Here is a 21,340-nt window from a genome sequence, read left to right as displayed (position 1 = left end):
TATTTGAGTAACTCAGACATAAAGATCATAAGAGAGTAAAGCCCTGTTTAGCTTCAAACTCAGAAAAGGGATCCCATAAAAGATTAAATTTAAATCAAGTTTAATTCTTTGTAGGTAAACAAAAATGCATTTGATTTTCCTTTTGAGGAACACTGCTGTTTTGAGTGAATTACATGAGCTTAATATTTTCAAACCCACAACAAGAAGCACATGGAGGCAGTAAAGGGCCTAACCATAATTGTACACGTGTGGGAAAAGACTGGATCCTCTGAAAACTTAAGGAAACAAACTGACCAAGAGCCTTCTAAACCACAAAACATCTGTTTCCATACTTGAACCAAAACATCTATGATCAGCTGTTGTATCAGTAAATGTAAATCCCTGAATTTCTGTGACTTCTCATCACATATAAAATATGCATAAACTTTGTGTTAAAGAATATGAGCTGTGCACTTGCTGTATAATTAGCCTACCTCGTTAATTACAAGCAGTGGTGTGATTACGTGAATTCTCTGTAGCAAAATATAGCAGGAAAGATAAGAATGACAGAATGATCCAAAAGGTTCATCATTGTTCCCAGTTATAGAGAACTAGACTGGGGAAGTGTTATAAAATGGTTACCTTTTTACTACTCAAATCAAATTAAATCATATCAATGATATATGAATGATATTTACACTCTTCCTTTGATCTATACTGTCTTAAGCCCTCATTGAAAACATATATATATATATATATGACATGATATTACCATAACATTTTTGTAAAGGTAACTCTATGGCTGTAAGTATTAAATCATTTTGGTTAAATTGTCTTTTTTTCAGTGCAGATAGTGAAGATATATGTCCTTGAGCACATGTCAGCTGGCAACACGTGCTATAACAGAGACAGTGGTCTGGCCTGGCCCTTCTCCTCCTCTGCTTTCCATCCACTCCACTCATCTGGACATTGCTGCTGTTGGGCCATAAGTTAAATTCTGTGGCTCCAGGTTGCTGCAGCTGTAGGAGGAAATGAAAGAGATATTGATTTATACTGGTCTGTAGTACTTCCACTTCTACTTCTTATCAAACATAGGGTGTGAAAACAAGGTTAGACTGGGGACCAATTTCAATGGCCTTGGTCCAATTTACAAGAGCTTGGTAAACATATCATTATATAGTGTATGGCCAGATAATAAACTATAAAACCCCAATGTGTGTGAACTGTCTATCACCTGAGTTGAACTTAGCAGTGCAACAGAGGCCTTCCCCACGAGCTGTTTTGTAAACGGGAGAAACACAGACACGGGCACTGGGTGGAACCCGAGTCAGTACTGTGGACAGGGTGCTGGGTGGCAGATACAGGGTGGAGCGCTGGCTTGCAAGACTTGCTTCTCCTTCCCAAGTAACCCAGTAACCACGAAGCCCTTCCAAACCGCCTTTCCACTGAACCTGTACTGAGTCACTTCCCACTGTGGTCAGCTGCAAATCAGCTAAGGCTGGCAACACTTAGAGAGAGAGAGAGTGAGAGAGTGAGATCTTTCTTCCAATGTTCGTTTCCTGCCTAAAGGGCACTCAGATGAACAGATCTTGGCTGCTGTACAATGAGTGCAGTGAGTGTTTGTGCATGTGTGTGTGTGTGTTTGTGTGTTTGTGCATGTTTGTGTGGATGCACAGGATGGGTGGGAGTGCTTTCAGTCCAGTAATTTGAGTGTTATATTTATAGAACACATTCAAAGAACAGCAACAGATGTACACAAAGTCTGATCTGTCACTTTTTATTATTTGTCTCGTTTAAAATGAACCTGCGTTAAATCTGACCCAGATTCCCAAAACCCATAAACCCTAACCCTAAACCCATGCATTTTCTACATCTTTTTGCCCTGTGGTACCTTTCCTCACTGTTTTGATTCCCAATGACAAATGCAGCGATCCTTACCCTCTTGAGTGCAGGCTTTCACCGACATGGCCCTCTCCCGTCCGGATGAGTGCTGTGCGCTCACAGTGACCAGGTACTGGGTGTCTGGCTGGAGGTTGGTCAGAACCGTGGAGTTTTGCCTGTTGCTGAGGGTGACAACCTGGAGTTTGCCTGTGGGAAGAGGGGAATATTCCACCTGGTAGGTGCGTACAGAGTCAGGCTGCAGGGGACCCCAGCTCAGACGTATACTGTCTGTGCTGGATCCGGATACAGTCACCACGGCCGGGCTCATTACCTCTGAATTAGGGAGGAAAAGAAGGAGTCGGCAAAGTAAAAAAATGAGAGAAGTAGTGAGTATTTGAAGGGAGATTAGGAAAAAAAGCAGAAAAATGTAAATAGTCTACACGGCTAAGTGATCTATCATTCCATTGCTGACTCGATCCATTCCCCCCGGGAAACCATATTGAGGTGAATTCTGCTCTGCTCACCAGGCTGTGTGGTAAAGGTGGCGGTGAGTGAGTTTAGGACCTGCAGGTTAGTCTCCGGAGTTAGGGTGACCGTGTAAGTGGTGTCAGGGAGCAGGCCAGTTAGCTTGGCTGAACTGGAGTCTCCCGGACGGGTGATTCTCTGGTAGGAGCCGCCCGTGATGCTAGGGCTAGTGCCGGGACCTCCTCCCCCACCTGTCTGTCCAGTTTGCATGGGCCGAAATCGGATTTCGTAGTACCCGGCACCTGCCAGCACAGGTCTCCATTGTAGCACTGCACTGTTGGAGGAGACATCTCTCACCTGCAGCCTCTCTGCTCGAATGATCTCTGTATGTGTTCATAGGAGAGATGGAGAAGGAGAGAGAGAGAGAGAGAGAGAGAGAGGGAGAAAAAAGAGGCCAAGTGCAGGGCAGCTCAGATGCATAAACGTTCTGCGAGGGACAGAAGGGTTAAAAAGTAAGACAGTCTGCACAGCCCTAAACGCCATGTAATAAAGTCCCTCAAAATAGAAAACACAGTCAGAGGATGCTGCAGTAACAAATAGAAAGCTCATGAGGGGATTCAGTGTCAGTGAGCTGTGAGTAGGACTCTCGGGCAACATCTCGAAGGCCAAATGCTTTACTAATTAGATATTTTTAGATTTACATATGACCTATTACATATGTGTTTATGTAAATGTCTGTGAGTGTTCCTTGAGCGTTACTCAGTATCACTACAAAGAGCCCCCCCCCCCCCCCCCCCCCCCCCCGCCCCCAACCCCACCTCCCACCCCGACCCATAAATATCCTTGTCTAGCACCCTGAGGGACTCAGCTGGGGGTTGGAGGGAAGAAAATAATTTCTGTATTAATAGCCCCCACTCTCTCATTACAGTGTCTCCTTCTGTCCTAATTCTCTCCTGTGCCTCCTTGTCTTCTTCTACTCTTTCTGATGATTTGAGTTATGCTAGACTGGCATGAAGGCCTAGATTTGTACCAGTTGGTTCTGAGTGGAAGCAGAGAAATGAACAAATCTCAGTTTCTCCTCTTACACCTAAAGAGCACACTGTAAAATGGATGTAAAATGACTTCAAACCATGTCTTAATCAGTGACATCATGTGATCTAAAAGTTTCCCTGTTCCACCCATGACAAACTGCCCAAGGCAAAATATAATGCAGTTTACTTCATGCCACAGTGATCATTTTTGTCTTAAAACATTGCCTCCTTCTTTTTATATGAATGGGTTGATGTGGGAGAATATGACTCACCAAAAATCACTTGGATTGCACAAAAAAGCCTTACAATGTTCTTCTCTTGTCACACTAAAATTTTTTTTACCTCAGGTACTTACCAATGATAGCATCCCTTAAGTCTTCAGTGATGATGGTTAAATCATCAATGTCCACAAAGAAAAGGTGATCCTCTGCAGGGGGGGTTACCACCTCTCTCAGCACCTGGTAGTTCCCATGACCAGTGGAGACCACCAGGACGGACACACCTTCCTCCCGCAGCTGAGCCATTTGTTCTTCTATATCACCAGGTTCCACTCCGTCAGTAAGCCAGACGAGGACTGTGGGAAGCCCTGGTCTCGTTCCTCCTGGTGCTCCTGGTCTCAGTACTTGGTCCCGGGCCATGAGCAGAGCTTCTTCTGTGTTGGTGTCTCCCCCAAGCTGTTTAGTCCTCTGTAGAGCCCGTTGTAAACCCTCCTGGGAGCTGTGAGCCCCAAAATCAAACTCTAGGCGAGGCTCAGTCCCAACCTGCAGCAGGCCCACCCTCACTTGGTCAGGGCCTAAAGAGAAAGGCTGAAGCAGCTCCGACAGGAAGCTGAGCATCCGCGTGTACTCATAAGATGCCACGCTACCAGAGGAGTCTAGCAGGAACAAGACATCGCCTTCACAACAGTTTAGAACTGTAGGTTAAAACAAAAGACAGGGGGAATTAAATACAGAGTGAATAGTATGGAGTAAATAATAAAGAAATAATAGCCTCATTTATATAACATGCTTAGTAGATGGTATGAAGCTAAAAGGGCTTCATATGCAGAATTAAGATGGAAAAAAAAATCATAAAAAGGGATGTACTGTAAATTAACTAAAATTTACAAGACATGTGTTGAGTGTGATTAAAAAAAAGGGATCAGCAAAAGCAATAAGAGAGATAACGTAAACCAACAATAAAAGCAAGAATCCATGAGGTCATAAAATCAAATAAATGATAAAATAATTCAAATTAAATGAAAAACAATAATAACAATAAAACAACCCAACCTAAAAAACCCTTTTGAAACTCCTTACAGCTGGTGCCTAGTGAACTAGCAATGAGAGGTTTCATAACATAGCATAAACGAAAGGCAGCCTAACAACTGTTTAGTTTGTACATAAACAAGGATCACTTAATGATCTTAAGCAATAGCTAGGGACATATTAAGTCAGACACTCATAACCACCTAAAAATGTTAGGTCAATAGACAAGTAGGTCAGGGCTTCAAAAACTATCCTAAAAGTAACAGGAAGTCATTGCAATGACAATCATGATATCCCATTACGAATCTCAAACTCTAAGAAGCAAATAGCAGTATTTATTAGGACCAAGCTAAACCTGCTGACACAACAAGAGATCATACATTATTGCCTTGTACAGAGCAGTGCAGTTAAGAAGTATATTCATTTTATACAGATATGTTGGGGTAAAAGGTAAGGGGACAGTAGTGAGGTGTAGTTAAGTCTGGATATAAACACTGTGGAAAATCTCACCTTTTTTTTTTTTTTGTACTGAATAATTCCATCAGATATGAGAAGTGCTACAAAGGTTTGCGTAATGTAGTTTCTAACCACAAAAATGTTGTTATAGGCACTTTAATGGTCAAAACAGGAAAGCATGCACACAAACAACCATTGTACATACTGTATAAATGTAGCCACCTGAATAACAGTGATAAACACTCCCTCCCTCCCGTCTTTTTTCCAGTGTGCTAGACTCTCTCACATGTTCACACACACACACAAACACTGAAAAATTCACAAAAAAACTTCCATCACTCTCAACCTCTGCCCCTCTTTGGAGCAGTCAGCCATTAATTTTTATTGCCAAACCAGTAAAATGCAGAGAAAGTCAGATCTCAAAGGAAAGACAGAGCTAAGTACTGTGGGAGAAACATAAGAAAAATACAGGTTTTGACAAAAAGCAGAAAGGGACTGGTAGACAGTAAAAGTAGTGGTGAGGAGAGTGTCAGATTTATAGAGAGAAAAGGGTAAAAAACGTTACAGTTAAAAGCGTTCTTCAAAACATTTAGAAAGATTCAGCAAAGCAGTAGTGACTTGCCAAAATAACAAATGTCCTGGCAGGAAAAGGGTTTTAAAACATGAGGTGAACAATAAATATAAACAGATGGAGAGAGGTAGCTGGGTTTAAGGTCAGGACTACTGGATATTGTTATAGAGAGGAAAGTTTGTGAGTTTGTGGTGAAAAAGGTGAGGGAACAAGGGAACAAGAGAACGGAGGTACAGTAAATAGGGGGGGGGGAGGTGAGAACTGGCAATTCAATATGATGGAAAAAGAGAACGCTTAAACTCTTCCAGCATATTCGAGTGGAAGAATGTGTAAGAGTGGGAGGGACAGGGTGGGGGGGTCAAGTATTTGTCAGCTTAAAAAAGTCCAAGCTATTTGGCCTAGTAGTACACTACTGCCCACCAACAGTGTAGCATCCATGGGTTTTGTGGAAGCCGACATGTACACAATATTAATAAGCACTTTCTGTGTAATTTGGAAGTTTGTTATTCACTCTTTGCCCTCTCAGTGTGCATTTTTGATGTTTCATCATAGTTGTACACTGGGTGGTTGCTCCGATAAATCAGATTGATCTAAGACATATGGGTTCCTGACTCCAATTACGCAAATTCCATTTTCCATAAGGCTTTGCCTCTGCTTAGAGGTATAGACACACAGTAAGCACACAGCACAGACTTTCACAAACATTTCCACTCCAGTGACTCTTTAGACATCTCCTTGCTTGTTTGGACGTTGCACTTTGGCCTTTTGTGTTGGTTTTGCAATCCAAAGTCTTTCGCTCCATGATTTCTTTGAGTGTGCCAACTGTTTGTGTGTCTGCCCTAACTTGTATGAGAATGTGGTGAACACTGCACCAGAGATTAAATATATGAGCTACTGACTGGACTACTGCCCAGGTGAGACATAAACAATGCCCGGGCAGGATAGCTTGACAGAGCATGAGCAGAAGCAAAAGAGAGTTGTTTACAATTTGACGCTCTGAAGAGCTCAAGTGTGGAGGTTTTGTTTAAAAAAAAATCGAATCCAGGAATTGTGTTCAAAAGAAAGAGGCGCACTAACATACACATTTACTTCAAGCGAGACCTATGTGTATACATGTGCGTACACCTAACTTCATGCACACCCATACACGCACCCGCACGTGCAGACACCCAGCCAGACAGACACACACACCAAATTGTCTTTGGGAATAATTATTTAGGAAACAGTTATTTCATTAACGTAGCTGATAAGTACACACGCCGACTCTCTTCTTGTTCAATCGAATTTTCCAAAGACCACACCTTTCAGTCCTTGACTGAAATCAGCAATATATTGATGCCAACCCATACTTCCCTTGACCGATGAGGACAAGCGATACAATTGTGTTCATATCAGATACGGTAATACGTTGACACAAAAATCAATCATTCTCCAGCAAACCCTCAGGCACTCCCTCCAGCAAAATAGCCACCAAGTCTCACCTGTTTCAGGTACGTTTTGGCTCCAAGATGTCCGAAACAGCGTACTTAGTAAAAAACACGTGAGCGCAATTCTGGAATCCATTGGTTTTAGGTAAAAACTTCAGAAGTACACACAGTTGTGGAAGATACTATCCTCAAGGTAGTGCTCATAGCCCAAATGGTCGGTCCAAGTCAATATTCAAACATTTTTGTCTGCGGTTTTTCTCCAAATTTTGACGACCCCGTAAAAAAATAACCACAGGGAACGATTTTGAGTTGCGTCGATGTGAATGTTTCTTTCTTCTTTATTTATAAAAAAAAAAGCAACTATATTACCAGTGAGTCCAAGCACGACACAACTGTATAATTAACAAACGATTTTCGATCGCTGAATATTTTACTGTAACCTATGTGTTCTTTCCTAAACTTTAGAGATTTTCCAACTGAACGAAACTAACTTCAGAATGTCTGTGCAGTCAGTCTCAGCTACTGAATTCGCCCGGTTCCCTCCCTTTCATTGGTTTGCTCCCTCCTCTCCCGTCTTCAGTGTCTCAGTTTAGAAGGCTTCGGGCCAAACGTCACCACCTTGGACCTGTGCCCAGTTTGGACGGTGATGTTTGTTTTACGTAGATATTTTATTGTACAAAAGCCGAAGAGAAATCACTCTGTAATAGAAAACTGAAATACACAACTGAGACAATATTCTGAGATCAAAGTCCATTCCGGTAAAGGACTGTTTTAGTAGTCTGGGCTATAAGGTATCATGACAGGACATCTGGATTTAAGACTCCGGGCAAGCAACCTTGCAGTATAAGGTATGCTTTTGCTCTTGCTGTCAGAAAATAGTTTCCATGTCAACAGATTAAAATCTGCTCCAAAGACAGCATAGTGATTAGTTGTTGTCCTAGATGGTTTAAGACTTTTTTGTCTAAATTTGGAAGTGTAACATGCGTGTGATTACATAAATGAGAAAGACGGGAGGAGAGAGAGAGAGAGAGAGAGAGAGAGAGAAGGGTCCTTGAAATAGCAGGCCGATATCTTGCAACCCCAGAGAGAGCACATGAAGAGTATAGCATTTGTATGTGCTATTTTTGCAAAACATATGTAAAATGCACATTCATATGCATGTTACAGAAACAGAATTATGCCCAAAAAGAGAAATCATAAAAACATTTATTGTTTATAGTTTTATTATTTTATCAAACAACGCTGATGTTCTGTAATAGACAGTGAACCTAGCCCATCTTTGTTTAAGGAGCATTTCTGGAACAGCCTTCACATACTCAATTACTAATATCATGCATCATGTGTGGTGAGAGTCCAACAGATGGGAGCAATGCTCTTTGAATTGTCCACTGAGCTGTAAATCAGGTTGAAAATGCACCTGGAAAAACTTTGCGCTGGTATGTGCATCTACTCTTTTAATGGATCCGCACATTTTTTTGCACGGACGTGTGGCCCATACTCTGTTTTATTCATCGAAAATTATGTCATTACATTCCATAAAGCACCATGGATGGAAATAAAAATTTCCCTATCCGTGACACAGGAATATTTGTAACAGAGAGGGACAATCACTCACATACCCAATATTGTTACACAGCACTGCAGTGCCACAAATCAGTTAGATAGTGTGAACCTTGAAAAGTGTTACCTTTCAAATTCATATCATTTACCACAAATAAACTGACGTTCTGCATTACCCATCTCATCTCTTTAGTGTGTAGTCTCCCCTTATATCTTGAAATTTAGTATTATCCATGACTGTGGAGTTTATTAACAATTAACCACTCTTTAAACTAGACTAACTTAAGGTTTTACCACATTTTCACATTCACTGGCTTATAAAAGCACATTTTCAAATAATCTATGAAATACAGATTATTGGTTAACTTGACAAATGAACCTTGACAACAGACTTTTTAAAAATTCTTTTTGATGAACTGAACTGCATTAAGGCTGGTTACAATCTCTGGGACAGTGAAAAGAAGGAAAAGGAAGAGAGCTGACACATAAAAACACGACTGATAATATAAAAGTACCCTGGAGACAGCATAGCTGAGTTGTATCCACAAGGGAAGCAGATACACTTTGCCTTTGTTAGTAAAACGTTGCCAGTAGAAACCCAGTTCACAAAGCATAGGGGTGAAGGGAGGGGGAGAAGACAAGAAAAACATGAAAATTTTGTTAGTAAAAACCTATGAAGTTCTATTTACAATTTGGTATTTGGCAGACGCTTTTAGCCAAAGCGACTTACAAGTGCATCATGATCAATTTTCTATGATCAATTAAGTGTGTTAAAGGGTAATGGGACTGTAAGGTGTGGACAAAAATTCTAACCAGATCAAAGGTACACCTAAATGCAGTAAAAGATGTTTTGTTTGGCTTATGCTTTACGGGCGACCGGATAGTCAACAAAGAGCTAAGTCATCCATGTCAAACTAAAAATATATTTGGAGCTCAGTGGGATTTCCCATCATTGGATTTGTTTTAGCAATGAATTGCCAAATGCCCAGTGCCTTCCTGCTCTCCAGCAGATACTCCTCAGTATGTACGTCATCAAGACTTCCAACTCCTCACAAAAGCCTGTCTCAACTTCCACAGCACTCTTTGCTCAAGGTTTGTATTAGGGTTTGTTTTTGCATGGGGAAATTTTATGGTTACCCATCTGGCCCCCACGTGTGGGCATGCAGGTTAAAACAGATGTCTTGCTGTTTATCTGTTTTCACTGAACATTCAGTATATTGGCTAATGTAAAGTATGGCCAGTGAACTGGTAAGGAGCTTTAATGGTCTTAGCTTTACCCTCCAAGTAGTGACATGATACAGTAATACGGTAACTACTGGAAATAGGCAGGATATCCCACCACGCTTGGCATGCCAAGGTCCAAACAGCCCCCCCCCCCCCCCACCACCATCCACCCTCCACCTCACATAGTCTCCAGTGGAAACAATCAATCTTTACGTGTTTCCTGCACAATCAACACACAGAGAAAAATTGTCATAATGAATTTCCTATATATCATTTTTTCCATAAATGTGCATGATCTGCAAGGATGAAATATTCTAATATGTATTCCATCTGTCAGTTGTCTTTGTCTTAATCTGCCCCACCCCCCCACCCCCACTGACCATTCAATCTTTTTCATTTTTCTCTACTGCAAAAGTAGAAACATCTGTAATGCCATAATTTTACTGCTCAGAATTTCCTACATGTAAGAAGCCAACACCCACTATATAACATTTCCACTGTGAGGTTAGAGGGTGTATTTGACTGTCATGGGAAATGGAGTTCTCAGGGCATCCAATATAACTGTCCTGTTCTCTCTCGAGGTCCATTATAACTCTCATGGCAACGTCCTGTCTGAACCTTTGTATGTTATTTTTCCTCAAAGTTGAAGACGTATTTATAGCATTCCATAGGCATAGGAAAAGGTTTCCTTACGTTTCAGAGGAATTTTCATGAAGAAGAAAAAAAAAAAGCTGAGTTCATGCAAAACTCCAGTACCATATGTTGAACCAGGTTATGCATGGGCCTTCTACTGTCGTCATAGGCTGATTCTTCATTCATAATGGGCTTATTTAACCGAGACTTCAGTAATTTAATTTGATCCTATTGTCTGTTTTTTGTTTGTTTATGTTGCTAACAATTTGGGCTGGGCTCCAGAGTTGAATCATTTAAACGTAAAGGGAACATTGTGCTGAAGTCAGGTACTCTATTTTACCGTGACATGTCAGGAAATCTGACTAAAGGTCACTGGGCTGAGTCACTTCAGTTAGAATGCGGCAGGCATTTATTCCACTTGAACAGTCAGAAAAAAAAATCCTTTTCTTTCTTCGTTTTTTTTAATCAAGAATGGAGTCAACTGAAACAAGGCCAAAGGCTTTCCACTCTCGTAGCTTAAAAAGGGTGTTTATATCTGCCTGCACATTACACAAATTCCTCTGATGCTTGCAGCCCTCCTTCTCTCCGTCTCTCTTAGTCTCTCCAGGCTCTCTCTCTCTCTCTCTGTCGTTTATATTCAGTATTCTTTTTCTTTCTATACTACATTCAGCTCTCGCCTTTAGTTCATTCTGTGCTTCTTCATCTCCTTTCGCTTTTTTATGCATTTCTAGAGCCTGTAAATTTCACTTTGAATTGGCTTGAGTTTTTTACAGCTGTGTGTTCCTTTTTCATTACTAGTTCTCAAAGACACCCACCTAGGTCATTCCCTCCAGTGTGTGCTGAGCACAGCTGCAATGCACCCATAGAAACAAATTCTTACTGTATAAACAAAAGTTTCCATCAGATGTGGGCAGTATGAACACACAGGAATTTGTAAAAAAAAAAAAAAAACACTGGCCACACTATCTTTTACATCCTCTTTCATGCTGCTCCTGCGGGGGTCAAAGCAGGGTGTGCAGCTGAATTCGTACAAGAGTCTATTTGTATGTGTAGCCTCTTATCTCTATGTGTGTTTACTTTAGCTGAATAGACGGATGTGAAAAAAGGGTGTGCTTATTTTATATTTGCTTTGATTTTGGTGCCAAAGTGTCTTAGACACCCTCCTCAGACTGAAAACCTGTCCCAACAGATTCATTTGCGGACGTTCTTGCTAAAGTGTAAGCCTAAATTTTGTTCGGTCTCCTCAGTTGAACAATAGCTGTCGAGGTGATTATTACTGAGTGACTTTGTGCATGTGGGTGGAGTCGTGCAGCCAGACAGACGTTCTTGCCTGTTCTCATATCTTTTTCTGGGTTTGTGGAGTTATCTTTATGACAAACTGATAACAGCACTCTCAGTGAAGTCTAGCAGTGAGCACTCCCGCTTTTTTTGGGGTCCATTATGGCCTTTTTCTCCTCATACATCTCTCTCTCTCTCTCTCTCTCTCCCTCTCTCTCTCCTTACCCCAGTGCTGCAGGGTCAGTGTTCCTGACTCTGACTGTTTCATTGTCATTCAAAAACCCACTTCTCAGGCTGATAGAAAAGATAAAGAGACAGGATTAGATGAAAAGCGTTGTCTGTCAGAGATCTGAGCCCTGGGGCAACACTACAGCCTGCCTGCTAAAGCAGCATTGTGCTTGTGTTTGAGGACTGGGAGAATCTCTGTCTTCCCTTGCTTAAATGCACAATAAACGGTATGTAACAGAGGTTGAATGTGTGAGGAAATGGGACATGCAAGCCTCAGGGTCAGGATCAGCATATGGTAACAGTGGAGAAAAGGAGTTTTAAAGCTACATGGACAGCTCAATTATTGTGATTTCATAATTCATAACTGAACTGGAACAGCAGACAAGCGTAGGCAGAAAAATGAAGTAGAAATGACAAGGGGAATTACAGTTGGTCAAATGCCAAGTGTCTGTGTATGAAAATATGTGATGAATATGAAATATGAGGGACTTTGGCAAATGGGGAGAAATTGCCTAACAGCAATAACTAATTTTGCGTTGCATCTTTTTTTTACCTTCAGCTGTGGAAATATTTCTATGTCGTATTTATTTGGTCACCAGAGACATTTCAAGCTGCTTTCCGGAATGCTTTTTGTAACCATTTTATATGGGGAATGTCAACAGAGGAGCATTGAGCATGCTTGTGTAACAGAGATACACATGCAGAGATCAGAGATCATATGCAGAGATCATTATTTGCATTTGCACCTTCTGGATACACTTTATTTTCAGTGTAAAGCATGTTTAAGGGCTTTCATACCCTTTGCATTGGTATTTCAAAATCGTGCCCTGTGACTATTTGCTCTCTTTGTGCACACTGCCAAAAGACTCGTTGTGTGCCTCCTTCTGATGGCATTTCAAAGCAACACTAACAGTCACCACCATGTATCACAAAACCAAATCTCCACATTCTGCTGTATATGTATCGAGTAACGCTCATCTAATGACTTATGGTACAGTGGAGCCTAATCTGAAATTGTTGATGTTTTGCATTAAAGACATATATATTTCTGTCACCTAATAACCAAGGTCCAGCGGTGTGTGACACCCATCTTGAATAAAGAGAGTGTTCAGTACTGTACAGTGCCTATATAAACAAGACTTTCTGTATGAAGTAGAGAAGACACAAGACGTATGGGAGAGATTCTTTACTGACAAGGCTAGAACTTATTTTGATAAATCACCAGGACTGCATTAACAGTTAATTTACCAGGGGCCTCACCGTCTAATCCTCCATACTCCTTCCCTCCTTTCAAGGTCTTGCCATAAAACAGATGCAGTTTGTGAAGCAGATGCTATTTACAGACATTAAGCAGTGTGGTGGAGAAGGTGGGGATAGTCGTCTGGATGATGATGTGTCTAGATTGCATAGATGCATCATCATCCAGACAGAGTGAGTTAAATCTTAACACACTGAGTCATTACCACCCAAAACAATTTCACGCTTTATTCTGTTACTTTATTTAAACACGCCTTGTATGGTCAAATCACTCACTGAAGTGAAGAACATTGTTGACATTGGTTGTGATACACAGACTTGACCTTAAAATAATTGTTATGCTCAATCAAATTCAGAGGGGTGATGTTTGTAAGCCAGACCGCAAAAAACCAACACTACACTGTCAGTCAACAGAAGGAAAGTGCTGAGGCAGCAGGCTATTAACTATAAGTGAGCTGTAAAATGTGGTAAATAAAAAATTACACTCATCATACTCAGATTACACACTACTGCTTAAGCAGCACAAATGTTCCCAGGGAGCAAAACAGGAAAATAAGATCCACCAGCCGAATATGTGAATATGTAAAATAAACCCTGAAGAACAGAACTTAATAGTATGCCAGTGGTAAACTGTTGGTGATTTTAAAAACATGGTTTATATAAAATGAACAACTGTGGCTTCTTCTTCTTCTTCTTCTTCTTCTTCTTCTTCTTGTTCTTCTTCACAAAAGGCCCAAAATACTCTATAGGCACTTTTGCACTGGAGGAACTTTTCCATAGTTATTAGAACTGTTGGAGAAAGTATCCCCTTTTTCGCGTGTTCGCACCGCAGGAACGATCATAGTTCTTAGAATGCCTACTTCAGGGTAGGTGCTTTCACAGTGCAATAGGAACCTTGTGACGTAGGTGTACGGCCATTGGTCCAGATGTATTAGATCATGCCTAGAGCCTAATCAAGGAGCACTCTAAATCTAATCAAGAAACATTTATTGGCTTGAGCTGTATTGGCAGTTATATGCAAACATGATGGGTGAATATGGGATATGCTGATGTCTACAGATGTGAAGTCCTGTCCTCTGTGGCCTGACACTCAATCAAAGTTGTATTATTTAATATTATTACCCTGCATCCCATGAACAGCAGCCAACTACTGCTACTGTATGTTGTTGGAGATTAATGTGTCTTCAATAAACGTAGTGTTTAGTTGTTACAGTAAACCCTACATTATGTTTTGCTGCCCCCTTTTGAATGACGTAGACACTACAGTTTCTCAGAATGATCTGCTGAACGTCAGTCTACATTTTGGACATTAAACATTCAAGTAAATGGAAGATTATTTGTGGAATTAACTGTGAAAATCTCCTAAAAAAAAATCAAACTATAAGAATGAGAGTTAAATTCATTTCTGACTGTTTCAGAAGCAACATCAGAAACAAAGATTATGAATGTCGAGTTATACAAATATCAAAAGTGCTAAAACATGAATAGTGAACATAATAGTTACACTTAATTAATGCAAACTTGTGATCATGTAACCAGTTATGCTGTAACGTGTCAGGTCAATGTTTTTGTGGTGTTTGTCATCATAATTCACAGGTTTTCAGAGGTGTTTTCCAAGACCCCAGAAATGATGAAAATAATACAAAACGTGAAATGCACACACACAAAAAGGTGAAAGACAATTTTTTAAAAATATTTATTGCTTTGAGCTGTGGCTAACTACTTGCATATTTGCTGCTGCATAAGGTATAACATATAACAGGTTTAATATATATTTTTTTTAGAAAATCTGTTTAGCAGTTGTGTGTAATACCTGTATGACATTTATGAAACTGGTATAAACGAGCGAGGGTGGGACAGATTGTGTTTGGTGGCTGAGTACTTGTTGGCAATCCAAGTGATATTAATACTGGATTAGAAATCCAGTAATTAGATATGCTACGGAAGATGTCTTTGGGGATGTGGCTGCTCTGCATGCGGTGAACATGGCCAAGAGACTCCTCACTGACTAGCTCTATTATATATATATATATATATACACATACAAACACACACACACACACACATATTTTTGGGCCACACAGAACCTTTAAAATCTGTCCGATCTCATCATCATACAGATAATAAAACTGAACTTTTAATTTGAAATATCCTTTCGTAGCCATCTTGGAAACTCATTAATGTTGCTTACATCACGCTTCTACAGCTGGGAAAAGCTTAGAAATAGACTGCGGGAGGGTCCTTTTTGGAAGGGGATAGAACGAGTAAAATGGGAGTCGAAATAGAAACAATAACCCCAGGCGATGGTAAAAAATGGGAGAACGATGTTTTTACCAAAATTTAGACACGTATTCTATTGTTTTCCCTTTTGCTTTTGCTATGAAATTAATTATTTAATGGATTGTTATGTCCTCTCTTTGCCTTATGTTATTTATTTATTTTTTACAGGAAGGACTTTCCCCAAAAAGGGACAGACTTGTGTGGTGCATTATGTTGGTGAGTGTGTATTTTTTTTTTTTTTTCCAATTTGTTTTTTTGGGGTGAAAATGTCAGACGAAGATGATCATTTTGTTAGTTAGTAATCTGGATTAATGCTGATTCTAGTCAGTGGCAATCCGTCTGAGTTGTGCAAGCTGTAATGTTGCTTGCTGGCAAATATGTCATTCAGTCTCCTTAACCATTTTACTACTACACACGACCGCCGATATTGTAAATAGATGGTTCTTGAGCGGTTCGATAACAGCCATTGTAATCTGAACTCAGTTTTCAACAATGTTTTGGCCACTAAAGGTCTTCGCTAATTGTGCACCATCGGACATGAATTTACCGAAGACAGTTGCTTGCAGACGGAGTCAGGCAAAACAGATGTTTTTAAACCCCAAACATAGTATCTGCGGGATTTGCGTTTTCTGGACCGAGTCCCTTCGTGGGGTATGTCAGGGATTTGATTTTAGTGCTCGCTAACGTGCTGAACCGTTACTGGATTATTGTGTAATTGTTTGCTTGAATTGGACGCAAGCTATAGACGGCAAGCCTACTGTTGTTAATAATGTGCTGTTTGACTTGTCTGAGAATGTTTATTACGGCACTAGTCCACGACTTATAACGCACATTGCGCCTTAAGACCCTTTGATTAGTGATTATGTAACTCCGCTTTAGAAACACACCCGGGCGGATGCCTTGCCACTGTGTTTTATACCACGAGTGTTACGTTTTTTGTTTTTTTTTTTGATAATGTCTACATAGAGCTTTCATTATGGCATAAATGAAAATGGGCAATATTACATTGCTACTACGTTCTTACTTGAAGCACAATCAAGTGAGAAGAGGTGCACGTTATCTCCTCACACCGTGCACGTAGGATGAAATACGGATGCAGATAACTTTGCGTTAAAGGAATCAGTTCATAACGAGCACACGTCTACCTCCCTGGGCGCTATGTGTGAAACCCTATTTATGGGCTCATTTTTCTGTCACTTTGTACTTTGGGAACAGCTGTTGCGGCTATTTCAGCAAAGATAAGATTCCCTAAGTGTAACGTTATACATTCACCAGTGAGGTTGCCATAGAGTGTAAAAGATCCGAACACTGCATGTACACTTGCAGAATTCAAGCTATGCAAGTGTTTTTGTCTTGATTGAGCTAAGATAAATTTGTATCTGAAACACTGTGGCATAGGTTTAGTATTTTTAATATTGATGCTTCAGCAGAATGCTCCACACCCATGCTTTTGTTTTTGCTGTGAGACATGACACGAATGGACAGGAAGGAAGAAAAAAACACACAGATTTGTGGTAGGATGCAACAGCACTTTGTAACTCATTTCTGGCACTAATATGCTCACATCCTGTTTTTCTCATTGTTCTCCTTACTCATCCTCATCCATCCTCAGGTTCCCTGACAGACGGCCGAAAGTTCGACTCTTCCCGCGACCGCGACAAGCCGTTCAAGTTCAAGATTGGGAAACAGGAAGTGATCCGTGGCTGGGAGGAAGGAGTCGTGCAGGTGTGTGATGAGTTTCTGCAGGGTTTTTTTTTTTCCTCCAATCAGACTGAGAGAAAGCAGGCTGAAAAGACAGCCTGCCCTTTGGATATAGATGTTGCAGATGACCATTTGATATAGGAAACACAGAGTATGAAAATGTTTTCTGACTGAGAGCTCACAGGCCATTTATCTCAGGATTGGATGAAAGTTTTGATGCGCTTGGAGTAGATGATGCTATGGTTGGGCATTGACCAAAATTTTATGGTGTATTAATGTATTGCTCATATCAGTGAATCAACTGGTATATGTCAGTCCTCTAATAGCAGGGAATTTTCTATGGATGTACGTCTGCTTCAGATATCTTTACTGGAATAGCATTAAGGAAATGATCTGCCCATCTGGTGATTGGAAGTGCTTAAAGCTGTTTGTGAAATGATACTGCTATGGAGACAGGAGCCACATCAAACTATTGATGACAAAGAGTCTTTTTTTTTGTTCTCTGTAGAATAAATTGTTACTATTTTAAACATTGTTTTTTTCATTGTAATGGGATTTGGGTGTACTGTATCTCATCAGATATTAATAAAACAATCAGGCTCCCTTTTTTCAAACAGGGGCTCGTTAAACCCATCTTACTGATCAAAAACATGAAAGTGTAGCAGTGGACCCAGTCTGGAATTTTTCTTAGTGGATTGATTAAAATTGATATGACTGAAGAGAGGACATATGTTTTGGTTTCTCAGAAGATGACTGGAACTCATATTTACTTACATGGAAATGCATTCGGCATATACCTAAACCACAGCACTTTTGTGAACCTCAATTCACATGCTAGTCATTACATTGTGTAACAAAGATCCTAACTGTGAGCAGTTGCCAGGACGTTGATTACATATTCTTAATTTAGGGCAGCAGAGTCAAGGAGGGATACCAGCTTGAATAAAAGCAAGCGATATCTAAACAAAAAGGCACTCAGCTCTCGACATATAAAATATTGATGCTTGGGGCAAGAGAGGATGTGTGTATGCTTGTGCTTACAAGCTAACAAGACCATGAGAGTATTCAATTACCAATATATCTCTGTCAAAAGAACCTGCTTAATGAATATGTAAAACAAACCCTGCATATATGATACATTAACTAATGAGTAATAAATTCCTTGCAGAGAGCACCGTGGCTAATACACGTTTAGTAAGATAGTGTTTTCTTTTGTCTGTGTAGATGAGTGTTGGCCAGAGAGCGAAGCTGACCTGCTCTCCTGACTACGCTTATGGTAATAAAGGTCACCCTGGGATTATCCCACCCAATGCCACCCTCATCTTTGATGTGGAGCTCCTCAGCCTTGAGTGAAGAAGCCTTTCCTCTGCCTGTTTTTCAATGTTTTTTTTCTTTTTTTGTAAGTATATTTGAAAAACACAGCCTTCATCAGTGTATGTAGAAATGTGTTTCCAAGATTAATTAATGTGTTGTATCTTACCTCACCTTTGTAGCATTATAATACAGACATAACAATAATTTAGGCTGTTCAGTCAGATTGAATAGAGCCCCATCTGCAGTCACTGTGCACTAATATTTTATACCGTACTGTTGAATCTTCTATACCTCCATGAGTTCTTATTAGTATGCGGGGGGTCAGGATATATTGTCATCTTCTGGAATGTAGTTTATAGCAATGTCCTGGTAGATGAAAAATTATTCCTGATGACTGTGCATTGCTCATTGTTCATTAACATGTTAACAGATAACATTAGCACTTTCTTTGCTGCTGGGTATGCTGTATGACAAATGTATACCAACGGAATGGTACAGACACAGATTAGTTGCCTCTGAGGGAGTGTTTTGAAAAGAGTTATAATAATTGTATTGAACTCTCGCTGTATATAATAATAATAATGTTTTTCACCTCTCCTCTACCTACAGTTTGCCTCCTACCATGAAAATGTGGAGAGAAGTTAAGAGAGTCTGCACTTGATTCCACATGAGTTTAATGTTAAAACTCTCTTTCGTTTTCATTATATTTTCTATGTGTTCTTGCTTGTGCCATTTCTTTTTGTATATTTACACTCCCAACATTCTTCCAATGAATTATATGGGCCATAACCTAACAAACTTTGTGATTTTTTTAACCCTTATTGCTTAAATTATTTTGCCATGATGCATTGTGCATGATAAAACAACAACATACCAATGAATCATTTAGCAATGATCATTTATATAGTTACTCATGTGTAACTGTGTTTATATTCACTGTATTTATTGGTGATGTGCTTGAGACCAAGTGTTAATGTGACTGAAGATTGAAGTTAATGAAAAGCACGTGTTACCTCTAGTTCTCCAGGCACTTAATAGCAGAACAACCTAAATTTTTGTGGGTTTCTCAGCATTAGCTTTTTATGTTGTGCACAAAAAACAATTGCAAAACAGGATCATTGGAAGCAGCGATGATTTGAGAAGCGGAGACTCATTTGTACAATAACTGGTTTCTCAGATCTCATGATGCACTGATACACAGCCCTACATTGATCAGCTGGGTTTCATATGAGGGACTTTGAGGTAGTTTAAAGTATGGTAGTAATAATCAACCTTAATCCTTGTGCCTACTTGTATTTTTGACACCCAAGCACCACCTGCCTAGTGTTTTGGCGAACTGAGTCGAGCTACAGGAAGTCTCCATAATGTCACGACAAAAGTGGTTTGCAATATAAAAATGGTCTTGAAGAATGATTGCTCTTCAGATGCTTTGATAGAAAAATTTGTATCAAGTTTGCATGTTTAATTATGCCAATTTGTTAGAAAACACTAAAATATAATTTAGCAGACTTGGTATTAAACAACTTATGTGGGTATTTTGAGTAAAATGTCACAGATTTTTTTTTCCTTTGCTCTGTTTTAGCAATACTACACATGTTGTACTAATAATCTCTTTTTGTACACCGATACATTTGGCATGGCACTTGTTTGCATGCCATACATAAAAATGCTTGTACTTGTATTGACTTCTGAATTTATATTTCATTTTATCCTCTTACCAAATCAACCTCTAATTTGTATTCTTCCCACAAAACCTTTGACATGCTACAAAACGTAAGAGATGGGCACTGGATGTGCATATCGAATTTGGAGTTTCAAGTTTTGTCAGAAAATTCTTGAAAAACTAGATCAGAAAGAGTTGAGGAACCGAGTAAACTGTAATTTCTCCTGTCAATTATTTTCTTCAAAAAACTTGCCATGATAAATATTTTTCAGACGCCAACTTTCTAAACAAAGACTTACTTAACTAATTTTAGAGCTATAATTGTAAATTATTTTGCAATCTGTCAGTGTTAATGTTTCTGAGGACAACACTGTGTGGATAAGTCAGGTTTTAGTGGCTGGAGTAACAGAAAAAGTAGTGTGTTTTGTAAGGAGATAGAAAATGAAGGTGTAGTGGAAAAAAGATGCTTGAATTTGCTACTGTAAAAGATTAAGCTATGATGGTCTGTGGCTTTAAGGGTCCTTTACTACACTGTATATTTGTGTGCTGAATATCATGTGCAGACAAAACCAATGATATCAAAATGTGCTGTTGCAATAAAGAGCTTTTTACCTGCTTTGGGAAATATGCCTTTTCTGTCCCTCCAGAATACACACAGAAACACAAGTTGATACTCCTTCACCCCTTGCCTTCTGATAAAATGTCCAGTAAAGTCATAGTATGTTTCCAGTCATCAGTTTAAAATCTCAAATCATCAGTTCAAATAACCACCCAAAACTGTTATCTTCCTTATAAGCTGTAAATAGAAGTTTTCCCCACTGTTTGTGTTTGCCCTTAACAGCAACAAGTAGGCTACTGTCTTCAGATTACGCTTCCCTAAGCTTTATTAAGTACTTGGGTGGCAACACTGAGCCAGGAAATATGTTCTGAGCACTGCCTGGTCCTAGGAGAGTCAATGAAGAGGGTGGTTAACAGTTCAGGATTGAAACGGCACGTAAATAAGTGAAAAAGCAAACGTAGCAAGAGACAGCCTGTAATTTTACTTCAGTGTGCACGGGCATTTCCTACGTCATTTGTGTATACGTCCCCAGTGGAAAATTCATCCAGCATGATTTCACGATTTCACAGATTAACTATGCATCATG

At 39.8% G+C, this 21,340-nt stretch overlaps 2 protein-coding genes across 2 annotated transcripts; one reads left to right on the top strand and one right to left on the bottom strand.

Annotated features, from left to right (window-relative positions):
- Positions 1-810: 810 nt before the first annotated feature.
- Positions 811-7,504, bottom strand: vwa1 (von Willebrand factor A domain containing 1). Its single transcript, XM_030768904.1, has 6 exons — positions 7,112-7,504; positions 3,712-4,269; positions 2,385-2,708; positions 1,918-2,193; positions 1,214-1,486; positions 811-998 (listed from the first exon to the last, which is right to left on the bottom strand). The coding sequence occupies exons 1-6, from the start codon at positions 7,191-7,193 to the stop codon at positions 970-972; spliced, it is 1,542 nt and encodes a 513-aa protein (XP_030624764.1). The 5' UTR covers positions 7,194-7,504; the 3' UTR covers positions 811-969.
- A 7,964-nt stretch (positions 7,505-15,468) lies between these two features.
- Positions 15,469-20,797, top strand: fkbp1ab (FKBP prolyl isomerase 1Ab). Its single transcript, XM_030769442.1, has 5 exons — positions 15,469-15,543; positions 15,686-15,733; positions 17,130-17,242; positions 18,443-18,617; positions 19,142-20,797. The coding sequence occupies exons 1-4, from the start codon at positions 15,507-15,509 to the stop codon at positions 18,569-18,571; spliced, it is 327 nt and encodes a 108-aa protein (XP_030625302.1). The 5' UTR covers positions 15,469-15,506; the 3' UTR covers positions 18,572-18,617; positions 19,142-20,797.
- The last annotated feature ends 543 nt before the right edge of the window (positions 20,798-21,340 follow it).

The sequence above is a fragment of the Chanos chanos genome, chromosome 3 (assembly GCF_902362185.1).
Source record: "Chanos chanos chromosome 3, fChaCha1.1, whole genome shotgun sequence".
Lineage (NCBI taxonomy): Eukaryota > Metazoa > Chordata > Actinopteri > Gonorynchiformes > Chanidae > Chanos > Chanos chanos.
Note: the sequence above shows the minus strand (reverse complement) of the source record. Positions and strands in the feature narration are given on the sequence as shown.